Source organism: Ischnura elegans, chromosome 10 (genome assembly GCF_921293095.1).
Source record: "Ischnura elegans chromosome 10, ioIscEleg1.1, whole genome shotgun sequence".
Taxonomy (NCBI): Eukaryota; Metazoa; Arthropoda; class Insecta; order Odonata; family Coenagrionidae; genus Ischnura; species Ischnura elegans.
Genome location: NC_060255.1, coordinates 84,409,233 through 84,428,007, shown reverse-complemented (window position 1 = coordinate 84,428,007; position 18,775 = coordinate 84,409,233). Strand labels below are relative to the sequence as shown.

The 18,775-nt window shown below is 36.3% G+C and overlaps 2 protein-coding genes across 2 annotated transcripts in view; one reads left to right on the top strand and one right to left on the bottom strand.

The window, feature by feature from the left end:
• Positions 1-3,472, top strand: part of LOC124166862 — a 462,701-nt gene extending 459,229 nt beyond the window's left edge. The window contains exons 5-6 of the mRNA XM_046544573.1: positions 83-387; positions 1,723-3,472. Coding sequence (XP_046400529.1) covers positions 83-387; positions 1,723-2,374 — 957 coding nt within the window. The 3' untranslated portion in view covers positions 2,375-3,472. The remainder of the gene's footprint in view (positions 1-82; positions 388-1,722) is intronic.
• A 930-nt stretch (positions 3,473-4,402) lies between these two features.
• LOC124166374 (fibrillin-1-like) overlaps positions 4,403-18,775 on the bottom strand; it is a 140,030-nt gene continuing 125,657 nt past the window's right edge. Inside the window, exons 45-53 of the mRNA XM_046543874.1 lie at positions 17,346-17,471; positions 16,662-16,901; positions 16,080-16,255; positions 14,829-15,023; positions 14,027-14,131; positions 13,012-13,155; positions 12,670-12,870; positions 11,118-11,255; positions 4,403-6,129 (exon numbers count right to left, since the gene is read on the bottom strand). Of these exons, the coding sequence (XP_046399830.1) occupies positions 5,881-6,129; positions 11,118-11,255; positions 12,670-12,870; positions 13,012-13,155; positions 14,027-14,131; positions 14,829-15,023; positions 16,080-16,255; positions 16,662-16,901; positions 17,346-17,471 (1,574 nt within the window). The 3' untranslated portion in view covers positions 4,403-5,880. The remainder of the gene's footprint in view (positions 6,130-11,117; positions 11,256-12,669; positions 12,871-13,011; positions 13,156-14,026; positions 14,132-14,828; positions 15,024-16,079; positions 16,256-16,661; positions 16,902-17,345; positions 17,472-18,775) is intronic.

Here is an 18,775-nt window from a genome sequence, read left to right as displayed (position 1 = left end):
CATGATTATTTTTATTTTAAAAAATTCGGAAGGATCTTTGACTTAATTCATTTCATTTCACTATATACTTCCTACTCAACAGGTGCTCACCCTGGCCGCCAGCGTTCGAACGCCACCCGCTTCAGCAATCAGTAACGACTTCGACACCCTGTTCCACCACCACCATCAGCATCACCATCGCCAAACACAACAAGTTCACATTAGGCATCACAACGGGGGCAGTAACGATCGCGAATTTTTGGTGGAGTCATCATTCGACGACGGCGAAGAGACACTTGACCCATCGGACTTCCCAGAGACGACTACGAGGTCAATGCAAGATCCCTTGATAAGGCCTCCAAGGCACTCATTCGGATTCAGGGGAGATCACGAGGACCGGTTTGACTGGTAAGTGTTTTATTGTACATAGGTCAGGGTCCCTTATATGATGATGATCTAATGCTAAATGCTGAAAGTCATCTAGCAAACCGTATCTCCTGTTGGACAGGCAATAAAATTTTAAGAATAAGTACGTAACTGAACACTCGTGTAGGGAGATGACCGAGGTCTGTTGAGCATAGGAGGGTTCGAGGGGTTTGAACCACTCTGAAGTGTTTGGATGATAGCAATCATAGGTGCACTCCTACCTATATGATCCCTTCCGAATTGCATTACACCTTCAAGGTAACCCTCCTGAAAAATGTGAAATGCAATAAGAATTGTTGAGTTAGGGGGAAAGATGTGCACTCTTTATCGGCCTTCTTCCCAGTCTGCTGGCCTGATACTCATACCTGATGTGGGTCAATTATGTACCTTTCATAGGCACTAAGTGCAAGTTGCCAATTAGGGACAACATTACTCCTATGGTCAATTGTCAATATATTTGAATGGCTGCATCGTTACGGCAATAGGAGATATATCTTTGATGTTTATTTTAGCTGCTTGCTTCAGCAGTTCCTCCTTCAATTACATCTAAGTCTAGGACTGACTTCATAAATAATTTAAACTGGTTGTTCAGGGTGAGAGGAAGGATTATTGATATAACCATTAAACAGAATTAAAAGAATGCATAAAAACATACAATTTCTTTAAAGTTTCTTTAATTAGAGTAAAAACAACCTTTTTGATAATTTTAATGGGGTTTTCAGTGATGGTAGATTTCGGGCAGTTTTTGTCATCCAATGAAAGTTCTTAGTAACTGTTCTATTATGGAGTCCAGTCTTCCAATCAAAGTTGAAGACAGTCTTCACTGAATCTGGAAATATTATATCATCTCTTGCAAATTTAAGTCAAATTATGATCTAAAGCACTCTAATTCTCTTTCTCATTTAAAATAAAAAATAACCAGTGCGGATGCCTTCGGGGTAGGGATGAGGAACTGCCGCTGTCTTGCACATTGGGAATGAAATATCTCAACAGTCATCTATCACAAAGATTCCTCTGAGATTTCAATTCAGGAGGATTTTCTCAGACGGTGTCGCTTTACATACTTTTTTAACTTGCATTCATATGGTTACCATATGGCATCTTAGCAAGGTTGTTATCACTCCCTATATCATTAAGTAATGAAATATTCCCTGTGCTTAATATAAGCTGACAATAGAATATCCTTAGATTCCTTTTGACTGGGCTGATACCTGTTTGATGTTATAAAATCACTGAATATGTGGAAAATATCACTGCTCCAATGATAAAGCTTCTGCAACAAATTATGATTTTAATCTCCTCTTTTCTATCAAATAGGGACAAGGACGTCTTGCTCTCAGACGCAGCAATAGACGACGAACCTGAAGATATGGCAGCATTGGGATTTGATGGGGGAGGGGGGAGACCTGTGCATATGAGGGCTGGGGATCGCGAAGTGGGAGTTGGTGGCGGGCCACTCCGGAAGTCAAGGGAAAGGGGATCAGAGGTGAGGCGGAACCTTGATCCTCTGGAGTGCTGTCCCTCAGTCACCGAGATGGTTGAGCCTGATGGTGGAAAGAACAGTGAGGGCATGTACGTTGAACTGTACACAGTAGACAACAAGCGGCAGAGATTCATCGATGTCTCGTGCAAAGAGGGTGTGGAGGGAACTCCTTGCCGCTTTCTGAACAAGAGGCACCACAACCAGTCAAGGTGCATCCAGAAGACCTCCTTCTCATATGCCCTGGTAAAGAGCGACCCCAACAGAACCTCAGAATCAGAGAGGCACCAGCAGAGATACCACAGGATCCATGGTGTATATTTCCCTGCCTTCCCTTTGGTTAGTGGGCCCGGATGGACGTTGGATTACATAGAGGTCCGTAGTGGGTGCAGTTGCGAAGTGACTCATCCCGATAATGGTAGGAGAAGGGGCAAAGGAGGTGGGGGTAAAGGTAGAAAGAAAGGCGTGAAAAAGAAAGTTCAAGACTGACAGAAGACGAGTGAACACTCAACTAAAAGGCATTGGTGGTGTGCTATCAAGACGATTTGTGGTCGTTTAAGTTAGTCGACCAAAATATAAAATTTGACATAAGTGGTGCCAATAAGGATCAGAAGGATAACGGAAATTCCTCCTTTCTGAGTTGGCTATAGATTTCCGCCATAAGTATTTTCATTGGTGTGACTTTAAAATCGGTTTTAAAACGAGTGAGTCAATCCAAGTGTACAGCTATAGTTGCAGACTAAAAACTATGAGCAGTCGTAGTGAGAGTGCCAAAAATGTTTTCAAATGATAGATTTGAATGTAAAAGGAGTCATAATCTAAACGAGTGATTGAAAAAACTTTGCAGTGAATGATGGAGTGAATGAAACAATAATGTGTTCAAGTATGTACCAACAGAATTTCATTGCAATTTACAATGCAAGTGCAACATCCATATTTGGCCAAGTGGAAAAATGATTATAATTTAAAATCATGGTGTTTATTCTACCCATAGCATCTGATGTCAAACCTTTATTTCTTTGGAAGTAATGATGAAAACATTCCCAAAAAATAAAACAGCATTAGCTCTCACAGCTGAGAATGCGGTCAATTAGCTCTTGACCACATGACAAACTTATGAAGTCAATGCCATAGAGTATAAATCGGTGCTTAAGCATTGAAAAACTACTGAGGCCATTACTTGTAAATAGATAAGAGCCTTTAACTAGTCCCACGCTGCAGTGTGTGCTAATGAAATCTCATGCATTATAGGCAAAACAAATTCTATCTAAATAAGCTTATTTTTGTATAATTTCACTTGTAAATTTCCTTCATAAATTATATTTTTGCCTCAATTAAGATATATAATGATGAATCACCTCTAAGAATGAGCAACTTTTTTGAGTGGCATTACCATCATTGTAATTGAATCACTAAACAGAGAATGCTCTCTGATTATAAAAACTAATAAATGTATGTCGTGTATCATATTACTTGTCTGTTTAATATTTTTTTTCTGTATCATATCAAAATTAAGAACTAAAATCATGTATTGATATGTGTGTAATGTGAATAAAACAGTCGTTTCAAGAATGCTCTACTAACGAATTTCAACACAAAGTTATTATTTCAAAAACCTTCACTGCCCAGTGATTTCTCATGGAAAAGATCAATTGATATTGGGAAAAAACTTAAATATAAATAATTGGGAGATGATTGGATTCACAAGATGATATGGCATAAAGGTACACTCAGAGAAATGGCACATAAATGAATTGTGAAAAATGATTCATGACCATTAGATCTTCATCATCACATTCTATGGATATGACACCATTAAACAACATAAATAATGTTTTCCCAGTCTCCCCTCTACAGTACAGTGAAGCTTGCCGAATAGGGTTGTTCGCTCAGATGAGGAAAGGGGGAACATATCCCGGTGTGCCCTCACGCCTAGAAATCTTTGTCCATCCAAGATTAATCCACAGATGGGAAATCTGAATTGATCCTCAAATTATGTCGTTACACCTTTGACTTGAATAAAAGAACCTCTGATCAACAGTCCATCACTCAGATCATGCTCCCTGCACTCTACCTATTATAATAAAAAATATCAACTAATTCCATTATTATGAAGTTATGCAGGCAATTATGATGCGGCTGAGCATTAAAATTCACTGCATAATTTTTTATATGGATACACGATAGTATAAGGCATTACCTTGCAAGACTTTGGGTGTCCTAGCTAAAAGAAGCCTAAGGCTGACTCATTGTCTTTAATGTTTTCCTCACTCTTTTTTCCCTCTCATTGTAAATGCCCTAAGATGTAGATTACCTCTTCCTAATACACTACCATACATGTTGACACAGTTGGAAATTGATGAGTAATTCAAATAATAGGCATAAGTCATAACCAGTGGTGAACTTCGCTTATTCTTTCCTTCTTTCCATATCTTTTTAGACGCTTACATGTTTAAATTTCACTTTCTGGCACAAGATTTCTTTTACTCAATACTACCAATAAATTCAGAAACAGTATTAGTTCCTACAAAATTTTACATTTATTATCCTAAATTTAATCACTTAACAAATCATATTTTACAATTAAGTACCATTTTTTTCAGAAAATCAGCACCAAATTCAGCATTTCTCCCGCCGTGCGGGTTTCTCTTAGGAATAACAACAACAAACACAGATGGACGAAGACTGAAAGACAAAAAAATGATCGCAAACCATACAATTTGTGATACAATTACTAAAAATAATTTAAAGTATTCAAGGCACATGTTCTCCCTAAAAGATATGTTTTCTGATTTAACTAATTGCAAGGTTTTCTTTTGATACTTTCAAACACAAGAAAGAGATTCACACACAGGAGAATGTCACTATCATATTAATGAGCTTAAGTTTAAAAAATAAAATTCTGTAGTTTAATAGTACACAGAAATCCATAGCTTAGTACTAGGGGGTCATTCAATTTTATGAACAAATCTCAATAAAATCATGCTGAGAACACAATTTCATAATTACATAAAATAATAACACTTGTAAAAATATAATTACAGAATTTTTCATTAATATTTTACATTATCTTTATAAAGCACTAAAATGAAATTGGCTCATTATTGAATACTATGTTTTAAGGACTGAATTAAAAATTAAACTAGATATTTTCTCTACGTAATCAGAAGTAGGGGCTTTTCAAGGACTACAACTGATAATATTCTGCACAGCCAATAGGCATTGATAAAACAGGTTAATATTATCCATTTAAGAACTAAAAAATATGTTACTACTACTAACATGGTGATTTCAATGTAGATTTGGCAGTGATGATAGACACAAAGAGAAGAAATAAATTTACTAGTAAGGGTTGATTTCCCCAACTTTGGGAAAAAAACAAAATATCAATAGAAGAAGGTAGGACACTTCTTAGCACTTCCTCATGAAATCCTTTAACTAGTAATGTTCATTGACAATAACACATCAATGAAGTCATTTACTCTTTTTTAACAATCTGCCGAGCTTCATGAGCATTTATCTAAAATCTCAAGACAAGTTCCTCACTCGTATCATTGGTCACAAATACAACTGTTTATCACCTCATACATCATTTAATAACATTCATGATTAATTTAAAAATAAGTTTATGGTACCTGTGAGTATTCCAAAATGTACTTGAAAGCCTTTGCATCTAAATGAAATAAAGCCAAACTTAAGATTTGGAACACGACTTCCTTGATGACTGGTTAGATAGAAGACTATTAATAGGTACATTCCAAAATGTCGAGAGCTAAAATATCTCATCTGAAGAATGAATTGCATTAATGAATTTGAGGTTGAGATGTTAAAATGCTTTTTTACTAAGGCACTTTCCTTGGTCCCCTAATGCTAACTGGCAGCATTGCTTAATGACTTGCTCACATTAATTGAGAAATATCCAATAGCTCACAGAGAACTGCAGCATGGTGATTGATGGCACTTAAATGTCCACAGGAGAAAGTATAAAACTAGATCTACTGCGTCACAATGAGCCTTATTCTCAGCTCTAAAGGTTTCTCCCAAATGTTATTATTCTCTTCATGACTGGATGAGTGACCTCCCTTCCTTCCTCTTCTATGCTTCGTTCGTCCTTCCACTTCCAGATCAAATGTTCCAGGCATTTTCAGCCTCTGCCTGAAGTGTAATGCCCAAACACCATGCTTTTTGACCAACTCAAAGTCACCATTCTCATTTCCATGGGTTATCACGTAGTGGAAATCTCCCTGCAACAAACAGATGAGGATACATTGAACAATTAAAGAATCATCAGAGTAAACATACTTTAGCAGTAATAATAATAATAATAATAGTTTTATTAGCCAAAAGAACCAATACAAGTAAGTAAATGGTATAGGCTTCGTCAAGTATAATACATAATTGGTATTTTAGATAATGTTCACTCAAAAAAACAAAGACATCTTCCTAAAATAAAAAAGTTACATTACAAATTTCAAGCACACAATAGTGAAAGCTGAACAACAGCCATGTATACTTCAACACTTACTTCACAGCACAAAACCTTAAGCACAGGTATACAATTCTCATTTAATAGGTTAACACATCAAACTACATACTTTCTTTACAATAGTTAATAAATTCATCAACACTATACAATGCCTTTCCAGTCAGGTATCTTTTCAGATTTACTTTAAAATTATTTACAGAAGACAAACTTCTCAATTTTTCTGGTAAAAGGTTATATAGTTTTGTACCCTTATGTAGAGGACCATTACTACTCCTTTTTGTTTTCCTGGGTAGCACATGTAAACAGTCTTTGGTTCTGGTCATATGTGAATGGAAGTCAGAATTTTTTGGGAGAGAATTTATACGTTTTTTTATGAATAGCATTAAGTTCAGAATATAAATGGATGTTAGAGTTAAAATTTTGTGTGCCTCAAAGTGAGGTCGACAGGATTCTCTATATTTTAGGTTTAGCATAATTCTTACAGCTTTCTTTTGCATAGTGAATACCTCAGTGCTATTGCAACTGTCACCCCATAAAATAATGCCATAAGAGATTAAGGATTGAAAATTAGCATAGTACACATATTTTAAAACACTCAAAGAAACACTTGATCGTAAATAGCGCAGTTGATACATAATATGTGACAGTTTGGTGGTTAAGATTTCGACATGTCTAGACCACTTCAAGGATTTGTCTAGTGTGATTCCAAGGAAAGAAATATTATTTACATAAGTTATTTCAGAGTTGAATAGTTCCACTGTTGGTGGCGATTTACAATTTAAGTTCATACATACAGTTTTTTCTAGGTTAACTGCCAACATACTATTTTTTAGCCACATTTGAATACTTCGAACTGTAGAGTTTACCTTAATCTGTAATTCTTGCGAATTTGGGGCTTGCAACAATATACTAGTGTCATCAGCGAATAAGATTGTTTTTGCTTCCTGGAGATATTCAGGAAGGTCGTTAATATACAAAGTGAACAATAACGGCCCAAGGATTGACCCTTGGGGTACACCATATTTGACTTCTTTCATAGTAGAGGAGCAATTATTTATATATTTTGTGTTTGAGTCCAAGTAAGAAATTTGGACAATTTGGTGTCTGTTAGTTAGGTAAGAATTTAACCAAGAATAAGCTACTCCTGTAATACCATAATTTAAGAGGCATTTCAACAATATGTCGTGGTTTACAGTATCAAATGCTTTTCTGAGATCAATGAACAACCCCACAGTTTGGTTATTTTTGTCGAGAGCATCAGTTGCATCATTTAGAAATTCAAACAAAGCATCAGTTGTTGACTTATTTTGTCGGAAGCCAAATTGGTATTTGGATAAACTTGCATTTTTATCTAAAAAACTTAAAAGTCGATTGTACATGACTTTTTCGAAAATCTTTGAAAAACCTGAAAGTAAACTTATGGGTCTGTAGTTATTACAATCCTTTTTGTCTCCTTTTTTAAAGAGGGGGTAGACTTTGCAAATCTTTAGCTGCTGAGGGAAAATACCTTCTGATATTGATAAGTTACACAAATAGGTGAGTGGGTTTACGATGAACGGGATAGAGTATTTAATAATCTTATCCGGGATGCCATCAAAGCCCGATGACATTTTGTTATGGAGGGAGAGGCCAATTTGTAAAATTTCCCTTGGAGTGGCTGGGTAAATAAAAGGTGCATTCTTATTTTTAGATGCTGGTTGCTTGTAATAGGGATCTTTTGTAGCATGATTGCTGCTTAATGTTTTGAGTATTTTCTCAGGGGTTTCAATAAAGTGATCATTAAAAACATTTGCCACGGTTAATGGGTTTGTTATCAAAGTGCCAGAGTGTAAAACACTCAAGTCCTCAGGTAAAGAGGCAGTATTTTTGTTACTCTCTTTCTTAATAATCGACCAGGCAGCCTTTGTAGCATTCCCTGAGTTTTTTATCAATTTATCATTGTAAGTAGATTTTGCTCTATGGATTATTTTCTTGTATTGTTTGACAAAACATTTATAAGCAGTCCTGTTTTGATCACTGCAACATTGCTTATATTTATTGTATAAGTCGCGTTTTACTTTGCTTAGGTGGACAATATCAGGTGTTATCCAACTATTAAGTCTTGTGTCAGAGATGCAGGCCCTACACTTTTTAGATTGAAAAGTTGTGTCAAATATGTATTGAAATCTGGATAGGAAAGCATCCATTTTAGCATCAAAGGAATCTGCTGTGAATACTTCACTCCATTGTTCGTTTTGCAGTGAAAGCCCAAAAAGATGGATGAGGTTATCATGGTAGCAACGTTTCTGAGACCATACAGTAGGATTTTTAAGAAGTTTAGAATCACAGTTTACTTCCGCTAAAATTGCTTTGTGGTCAGAGAAACCAGGTTCAAAAATGTCAATTTTTATATTTTTTTCAGGGATGTTTGTCATGATTTGGTCTATTGTGGATTGTTTATATTTTGCGATTCTAGTAGGGTTTTTGATGCATACATTAAGGTTAAAACAGTTTAAAACATTAACAAGTCTCATAGCAATATCACAGTCATCCTTTGCGAAGTTGATATTAAAATCACCACATAAAATGAAGTTAACACCACAAGTTTTTAACAAATTATCCAGTAACTCTGTGAGTGAGTTAATGAAAATGTTGATGTCACCAGCAGGGGATCTATATACACAAACAATTACGATGTTGAGGGGAGGAATTTTTACAATACAGAATTCAAAATGTTTATCAATGCTAGAGACATTTGTAAGAAAGATTGGCTTGTGTTCAATGCCATGTTTTACAAAAATGCATGTTCCACCATTTTTAAAACTCGACCTGCATGAGATATTACCAACAGAAAAACCAGGAATGCGGATGAAATCGACTTCCTTGGCGTTCAACCAGTGTTCAGTAATGCATAAGAGGTTAATTTGACCATGTTCTTTGTTAAATAATATTTCTAGATCATGCAGTTTGTTTCTCAGCGATTGCACATTGTGATAGTAGATGCTGAGTGAGCTACCTAGTCATGTTTCCGGGCGAGAGATAGTATTCTGACGAAATTTCGGCAAGAAAAAGTTTCCGTAGTAAACGTTCTTTGGCCAAAAGTCTCCTGACAATAAGTCACGGCCAACACACTCATCATTTACAGAAATATGAAACGAGGCGTATTCCCCTCTATTTACCTTTAACTGTTCAATTTCAATTGAAGCGTCGGTGATTTCGGGCTTTTCTTCTCCGATGTACTTCCGGACGTCTTCCGCTGTTGTATTCGAAGGAAGGTTCCAAATGTGAATGTGCACACGCTTTGGAATACCCATCAGTGAACCTTTTTTGGCAGAACAACCCACAGTTGGAGGAGGACGACGTTTGCGTTTATGGATCACTTGAGTGTAACCTTCGTCAGTTTTGTTGTTGCACTCGTCGATTGATTCAGATGCTGGACACTCAATACGCAATACCCCATAGTTTGTTTGATCTACACGTAACGCTTTTTTCTTTTTGTTATTTACCACTTCTTTTTTGCCGGAAACAGTCGTTGCTCCAAAACCAGCTTCATTTTTGTCGTTCACCCGATGCTTGGCAGCGTCACGAGAGGCCTCGATTTCATGATTTGCGTCACTATTAGAAACAGACCTTGTTGCTGCTGTGTCTGCAAAACTCACATTTTTCACTCGAGATTCCTTCCCAGCATTATGTGGCTTAGCGTTATCTTTGATGTTGCGAATTTCTTCTTTTAATAGTTCGATGTCGTCCGCCATTTTATGAAGTTGGTTTCCTTCGTTAACGCGACATGATAAGCACTTCCAGAATAAACCATAAAATTCCTCCAGAGCTCTTAAAGCAATTTCTTTCAAGCCCGTACACTTATGATGATATAATTTCTTGCAATATTCACAGTGGAGGGCTTTTTCACTAGTTTTTAGATGGTTTTTACACTCGTTGCATTCTACGTTTATCGAACCGGACGCCATCTTGAATTCCTTCTTCCTTCTCTAGTAGTAGTAAACTAGTAGACTTTCTCTAGAAAGTTCTTATTGTAAAAGAAATGAAACATAGATTTCTCTGATAAATGACCACTGTAAACTAATTTCCGAAAATATCTTCAAATACCGGCAGAAGAACACATCAATGAAACTCATCAATACAATCATCATCATAAAAGGGAAAGGAAGCATTGCCGCAATAAGGAGTCCTGTCACCACGAGTTAATTATGAGCATTAATTAATAAATGAGCATAAATTACTTTGGCCTCATTAGTGAGCACTTAAGGTTGGAATAGGGATGAAAGAAACCTGTGCTTTCATTAAGGCAGTGTAGACTACCGCCCATTAGTAAGGGAAATTTGCATATTGTCCTACAATGCACATTTACAATTAGTAGAAGTAAAGAGACGGTAAAGGTAAAATGGAAATACACCCATGCCATAATGAAGTCAGAAATGGGAGGGGAGGATACAGGGAATAAAATCCCAAAAACTTTTGGAGCCACAGTATTAATTAATGCTCATAATAAACTCATGGTGGCAGGGTCCTTGCTCTTGCCTGCTGATCTGAGGGTTGCTGGTTTGAGTCCCACCTGAGTGGGTTTTCCAACATGGATAAGTGTCAATTTCTGCTAGTTTGATCCATGGCAAACCTAAATGCAGGCTACACCTTCTAGGATTTCAGAAGAAAAATGGACCAGGGACAGAATTGCCAAATTAAAAAAAACCTGGCTAGAGCCTTCAATCCATGGAAATCATTAATCCAAATGACCAGTTCATTACTTACTCTATCATGATGGACAGCTGGCTGGAGTTTTATTATCCTCGTTTTATGCTTTGTCTGAGACAAACTTATCTTAAGAAGTATATGCTCATCTCCATGATGATGCTTCCTATGCCTCCTGAAGGCCTCACGTTTTCTGACCTAAAACAAATACAGACTTGTGTCAACAAGCTATATGGAAAGGGTCATATGAATTAATTGTGAGTTCAAATAATTTAAACAACCATGCAGTCTGTTATGGATGAAAAATAATAAATGCATGGATGAAAGGAAGAGTAGACAAATCCAAAAATGAAGGAAGGTATAGACATGAAACAAAACCGACAACACATGGTTCCTTACATCATAGTTTACATTCAATGGCAGTCAGATCAAAACATGGACTCAACTTATCAAGGCTGGTTATAATAAAACCCAGTGTACATTTTTTACTACCCGAAAGAGTCTGCCTACAATTAATATTTAACATACAGTCTGTGGAGCACAACTATTGCTGTAGTCCTGGCTTATGACTGGCGACACTTTCATTGAAATTATGTAAATTTCATGTGAGAAAGATTATTGAAAATCAAAACCTAGTGATACTCTCCTTGCTTAAAATGCCATTTTTTAGCAATAAATAAGAAAATTTTTCAGTGATATACCATGTAACTAGCTGCTGTTAGAGAGCTTATTACAGCAGACTCCCGATTATCCGGTTGCGGATCATCTGTGCATGATTTTCACTCTCGCTCAATTTCTTCCGCGATCTTCATAAAAAAATAAAATCGTACACAAAGTCATCGGAATTACTGTATTAATGCTAGGATACACCAGGCTTATAGTCTCCTTTAGAATCCCCTTCGTAAAACGGAAGCGATCGTGCGCTAGCTGCATTCACGGGAGCACCGTGTTCCTCTTTTCCAAGCCTCGCGGTGCACGAACACGCTCTGTGATCATGGATGCACGTCCTGCAGCAGTTACAGCCCGGGCAACTTGTGAGAGACGCGACTTTGTGGCGTGGTGCCTGACAGTGTAGTTTCCGACGTCGAGCAGTAGTTTTGAAGCATTTGTGCACACCACTTTTCTGTATCCATGATCACACAGCCATGGATGTGTGATTTTCGAAACCAGGCCTAACATGTAGCATTAATAATACGAGTACAGCCATGTTATTGCCGCTAAAAAGATCGCAAACTGGCAAAGAAAGCTCTCATTGAGTCGGGGAAGCACTCTAAATTAATAGAATACCTGCATAAATGAAATATATTGTTTATTTTAGGGAAATTATGAACATTGCAAGACATTTAAGTGAAAGTTTGTGTTATCCGTGTTTTCCAATTATTCATGCCGTCCCGGATAATCTTTATGTAATACTGTATTAGTAATAAGTTAGCTCTCTAACTAATACATAATAACTAAATTACCCAAGGAAGATAAAATGACACATTTCAGGGAATTTTAAAGACATTTTTGGGAAAACAATTGTCTAACCTTCTCACATGCACATCCCATGCCCGCAACTCTGGAAGGCACTGTGAGGATCAAATTTTTACAAGAGTTGGGAACAACATACCTTATGGCTCGTACTCAGCATTCCGCTTGAGCTTAAGTGAGAATAGTATTCAGAAGATGACATATTCCTTGACCTACTAGGTGAGCTTGTAGTGTAGTGAGAATAATCTTCAAGAGATGACATGTTCATAGATCTATAAGGAGCATTCAAAACTGGGCCTGGAACTTTAGCAGATCTTCTGTGACGGGAATTTCCATTAACCTGAAAATGGAAGATTGAAGTCATTTCTAAAGAAAAGTTCAAATTCTCAATTAGTATAAGACCACATCATTTATGGGAGTGTATAAGATGCTGAGTTCTACAGAAATTGTTTGATTATATTACATGTTTGAAATAACATACCTTGCATGAAAAGCATCCCTCAGTAGATATAATCCTATCCTCTGGTATCTGGTATGGATCTGAATCAATTGGGAAAGTTGGAACATTTCCTATTTCCTCCCCATACCCATGAACCGGTGGGTTAATGGTTGATAAGCAATGACCCTGGAAAAATATTACCATTGATGAGTTACAATAAGACTTTATGAACCCTCCATTATTTTACATTCACCTAATGTCATCAGTCACTATTATCAGTTAAATAATGTATAGCACATACATTTTATTGATTGATTCTAATTAACCTATGAAGCCACAGTTGAAACCAAATGTTAGCTTTTCATTGAAACTTGAAGAGATTGAATATGATTTTCCACAGTACATTTTGCACTAGATTGTATCACAATCCACTGCAATTGGTTAATATATGCCTAAGCATTTGATTTTTTTCATTGATATTGTGTTATTTCTTCTTTAGTACATTTAAAATCACAGTAGCTTATAATTAAATATAAGAAATATTCCACTTAGCAGAGCACAGCATTAATGAAAGTCATTATTCATATGTTACAAACACAAAAATTACATCAGGAACATTTATTAAAAAATTTGGTAATGGATGTCTAATGGAACTTGGTGGATGGAAATTTTTGCTGGGGGGTCAATGTTGAAAAAGGATGGATTCCTACAAAGCTACTTGGACATCAACAGAGCCCTTCAAAAAGGGACCGCTTCTCTTGAATTGACCAGGGAAAAATTCACAAATTACATATCAAGCCACTGCCTTTGGTGCCAAAAATATTTACCAATTTTATAACTAACTAATAATCTTTGGACAAATGGAAAAACTTAGCCTAAAAATATTTTGTAATAAAATACCAAAGAAATTCATAGTAACTAAATTTTGCTGTTCCCATTCAGAGTAAATATAATAGCTGCCATTCATGACTGTTCTATATGCTTGTGGCTATAACAAAATTACTCAATTTATTAATTTGCTCAAAAATAATAGCTTTGATTCGAGGACTTAATTCACCTGTCCTATGCGGTGATATCCACTTGGGCATCCACAAGTAAATCCTCCAGTGCCAAGAGGTGTGCAGCCAAATGCACAAGGACTGCCACTGCACCCAGCACTAACCTGTACAAAGATTAACATCATGATTCATGAGTAATCAAATTAGTCTTTCCTGGGTACTAATTTTACACTTACTAATTATGTACCTGTTTCTTCAAGCAGTATCAACCATTTCGACAACTTTCACGTGTTTTTCATTATGCCATCACAAAACAATAAGAAATTTTTTAATGCCTATCAGAACAATTATGACAATAATTTTACTACATTGACATATGTTCCACTACAAAATTTCAAGTCAGATGATAACATTGGGAAATAAAAAAGTGTTCAGTCCTAAAAGCTTGAAACACACCCTGAGAGCACACGAAAAATTGTAGACGTATACATTTGGGATATTTCTAGTCTACAGGTAACTTAACCGATGGAAGTTACCAGTAGACCAAAAAAGGAAGACATTTGCACCTAATGTAGACCGAATGTAGACCTGATGTAGACCAAATGTAGTCGCCTACATTTGGTATGCGGCAAACCATTAGGTTTGCTGTATACCACATATAGACGTCTACATCTGGTTTACATATGGTATTCTGCAAACTTTGTGCTCTCAGGGACATGGGCATAACTGGGAATTCATTACAGCTGGTCCTCATAATAATTGTTTCATATGTATTCAAATTCTTAATGTGATCATCAAAGGAGTTCAAATTAATACAGCACACTTTATTATGCTTATTGTCTACGATCTTGTATACATTACCTGCACACAGACCATATGTGAGTTATCAAACTGATAGCCATCAGGGCACCCACACCGATAACTTCCAATTGTGTTGAAGCATGTTCCAGTTCCACATGGTGATTGTGCACACTCATTGTCATCAACACACTGATTATAATAATAGTGCTGGAGAAATCCTTCCGGACATGCACAGCGGAAGCTTCCTAAGATGTTCTGCAATATATTCCAGAATAAATATCGATGACAATAGTCAAATCAAAAGGAGCCATGAAAATATCATCAAATTTATTTAAAACTGCGGCGAGTAATTAAAAATATAACACTGAGAATATTCCAACACCTTAGGCAAGTAAAAATTAGACAGCTTGTATTGAAATATCTAAAAAGACATTTACTACCAGGAGGGGCAAAAGCACTAGCATGGGGTTCACCCCTCGAAGTAGCTTCTTCAAAACCAATCCTTCCTAGTGTTCTCATGCTTGAGAGTCATTGAGGGTCTACATAACAGTCATTGAGGGTTATTATTATTATTATTAACACAATCATGAAAACCAGAGAACTGATATCGGAATTTAGGAACCTTGATAACGTACTGGCCTCTACATTGCCCAAGAAAGTCAAACATCCCCAGTTTAAGTCCTGGTTGAGGGTTTTTTTTTCCTTGGGAATTAGTACAAAATGTACTACTATTCACCCAGCAGATTTGAAATTTATCATAAGAGGCAAAGATTTATGGTGAATTAAATCTAGAAATGTTGTCAAATAAATCGGTCAACTTAGATTTATAATTTTGTCATAAAAAATCAACATTTTCTCACATAAAATAATTATTTTATACATCTTTGGTACATCATTTCAAGACAAAAAAGGTTAATCAACATGTTTTAAAAGCTTCATGCCAGTAAAAATTAAAGAATTGAAAAAATTTGCCAACATGTACAAAGTAAAAAATCTTCATGAGTTTAAATGAACAAATACCGAGTTTGTGGTCATTTTAATGAACTTGAACACTATTTTCTGAAAAAAGTATGAACTTTTATGAGAGTCAGATACTGTCACAATTTTTATTCTCTTCTTCAATTACTGTTTTTCATCCTCATCTGCTGGTATCTTTAAAATAATTTTTGCATCATTGGACACTCACAGAAAAAGTCAATGTCCCCTAAGTTATTTCCAAATCAACGAAAAACTTTCCCCAACAAGAGCATAACTCTTTCAAAAGAAAAATTAATATCATCAAGGTGCAAGAAATGGGAACCAGATATTTACCTGACATCCATACTGACATTTTGAATCATCAGCACATTCATCCATGTCTGTACAGTATGTTCCGGTGGAATCCAATCGGAAACCCCTAGGACAAATGCACCTGAAACTTCCCAAGGTGTTGATGCAATTGCCAGGAGGAGGACAAGTACCACTTTGATCAGTGCACTCATTAATATCTGAGGATAAACAAAAGCATCCATAATATTCTCAATCAACTTGAAAAGAAGGATTCTTTTTGACATAACTAAATTAAAGCAACTCACATAAAAACCTAAATTGTTTACTTTGTTTAATATTGATTTTTTTCACCGAAAAGTTTTGAACCTTGAAAGCTATCATATCAGGAAAACATACCTACATACATAATCCCAACAGTCCACATCAAAAGAATAGATTTTTAAACTCATACTGTAATTGTAAGCCTAATGTCACCTTAATATAATAACAATGACCTAAAAAAGTCCCGTGGAAAATTATAACATCATGAAGGAGGAGTCAATAGCATCACCTAAGTAATTATAATATAAAATAAATATAAGTGGCATTTCCCAAAATGAAGCTTTTGAATGATTAACATCCCACCTGTACAATGATCTCCAACTTGGTTATAGCCCTTAGGACAGGCACATGTGTAACTGCCTTGAGTGTTGATACAATCATGATGGCAAGTGTGGCGACCAGTAGCACATTCATCAAGATCCCTACAGCTGACACCATCTGGATTAAGCACATGGCCAGGAGGGCATGAGCATATATAGCTACCATCCGTGTTCTGGCATGAAAACTTGCATGGTGACTGGGACAATTCACATTCATTAATATCTGTAAAGACAAAGAGTGTCACCAAAAATCATAGATTCACTACCAATATCTTCATCTGGAAATGAATATTAAATGGATCAAATCGAAACTTGAAACTTTTACTAGTTGTAAGGGCTCCATATTAATTAATTACTATAACATTAAATGGTTTGGTCAAATTGCAATCAAATATATGGAAAAAATTAAACTAATGTGATTCTGCAATTAAAAATAATTGCCATTGATGTAGCCATAAGACAATCACAATTAGGTTTATAAAAATGGAGTTTAAAATTTGTTCACAACACTTATATTCCAATTTGATTACGGCACCTCAATTTTACATTGATTGCAAAAAAAGAATCAATTTATTTTTTGAAAAAAAGATGATTTATCAGTGCATGAAATCAAAAAATTAATATTTAGCTTTAATAGACTACTCCTTAGCTACAGAATACTACTTACCAATGCAATGTGTTCCACTAGGATCTGGTTTATAGCCTTTATTACAAATACATCGATAAGACCCCATTGTGTTGATACATCTCCCATTGCGGCACAGATCTGGTATGGTCATACATTCATCAATATCTAAAGAAAGAAAAATTACTTGGTGAAAAATAGCCATAGAATACCACATATTAATAAATGCAATGAAACCATATTCTATTCTATCAACATCACACCATGACTTAATTTCCTTAATGTTGCCACCTGCAATGAACTGACATGCAAACAAACAAATGCTCAAACAAATTCATTTTACTTGTTGTACACTGCAGGGTTAATTTCTAGAAAACCATGTACTTCCTATTTATAAGAAGACATCCATTGCTTACTCAAGGCATTAGGGGGGGGGTATGATGGGGAAAATGGGGTTGCGCCAGTTCTCACCAATGTCACTCATCTATCAGCAGAAATCACACAATTATTTCATCCCGCAAGAAAGACTGTAAAATTGCAATTACACGGGGTTAAGTAAAGTAAATCACATTCCCACAATAAAATAAGGCTAAATCCTACACAAAAATATTTAATGTGGTTATGGGCAGGGGCGGATCCAGGATTTCTTTCTGGGGGGGGCACAAGCAAGGCTGCATCCAGGATTTTGTTCTGGGTGAGGGGGCACGAGGATACTTCGTAATACAAAACGAACGCAATAATAATGAGACCATATTAAAAATCTTCCTTATTTTTTATACGTAGATCCGCCTATGGTTATGGAAACACCATAAAGTAGCACAGTAGTCTCTTCATTGCTTAGCTGCCACTGGCCAACCAAATGCTTAACTCAATGAAGCTGCGGCACACAAGACAGTTGGCAGCTATGCATGCAAAGGGCCCGATCTGCTGTGTTTAAGTCAATATATGTTTCATTACTCGACAGCTCAGTTAACGCTGTCTCTCATTCAAAATGAGTTATCATGATTAACCCTTTCTGGGTGGAGCCGACAAGCATTTTCATAGCCGGAAGTCCTAATGTCGGGTATAGTTGACATGGATTTTTCAACACAAACAACCGTATGTCAGGAAGGGGAGTGACCACTGAATAGCAATGGTCGGATACATTCATTAAATTATTAAAAATCAAAAGCAATTTTTTTGTTTAAAAAACACTGGTGACGCAATAAGTTGTCAGTGGACTCATGCTAAGATATGGCTATAGGATCTGGTCCAGTGGCCAGGGTAACAGCCGGACACCCTATTGAGTTGGGTCCCGAATCAGAGGGACAAGTCCTCCCAAAAAAAGAGCTCCATGCAGAGAGGTTTAAAATATTCTTATGCTACTCATAGCATGGAAATGTTTTCCTCTCATAGGCACCAGCAGGAAAGGGTTTATATGATGCATACTCAAAGAGACATGTCTGCAAGAGGAAGAAGTGCTGCCAGGAAGA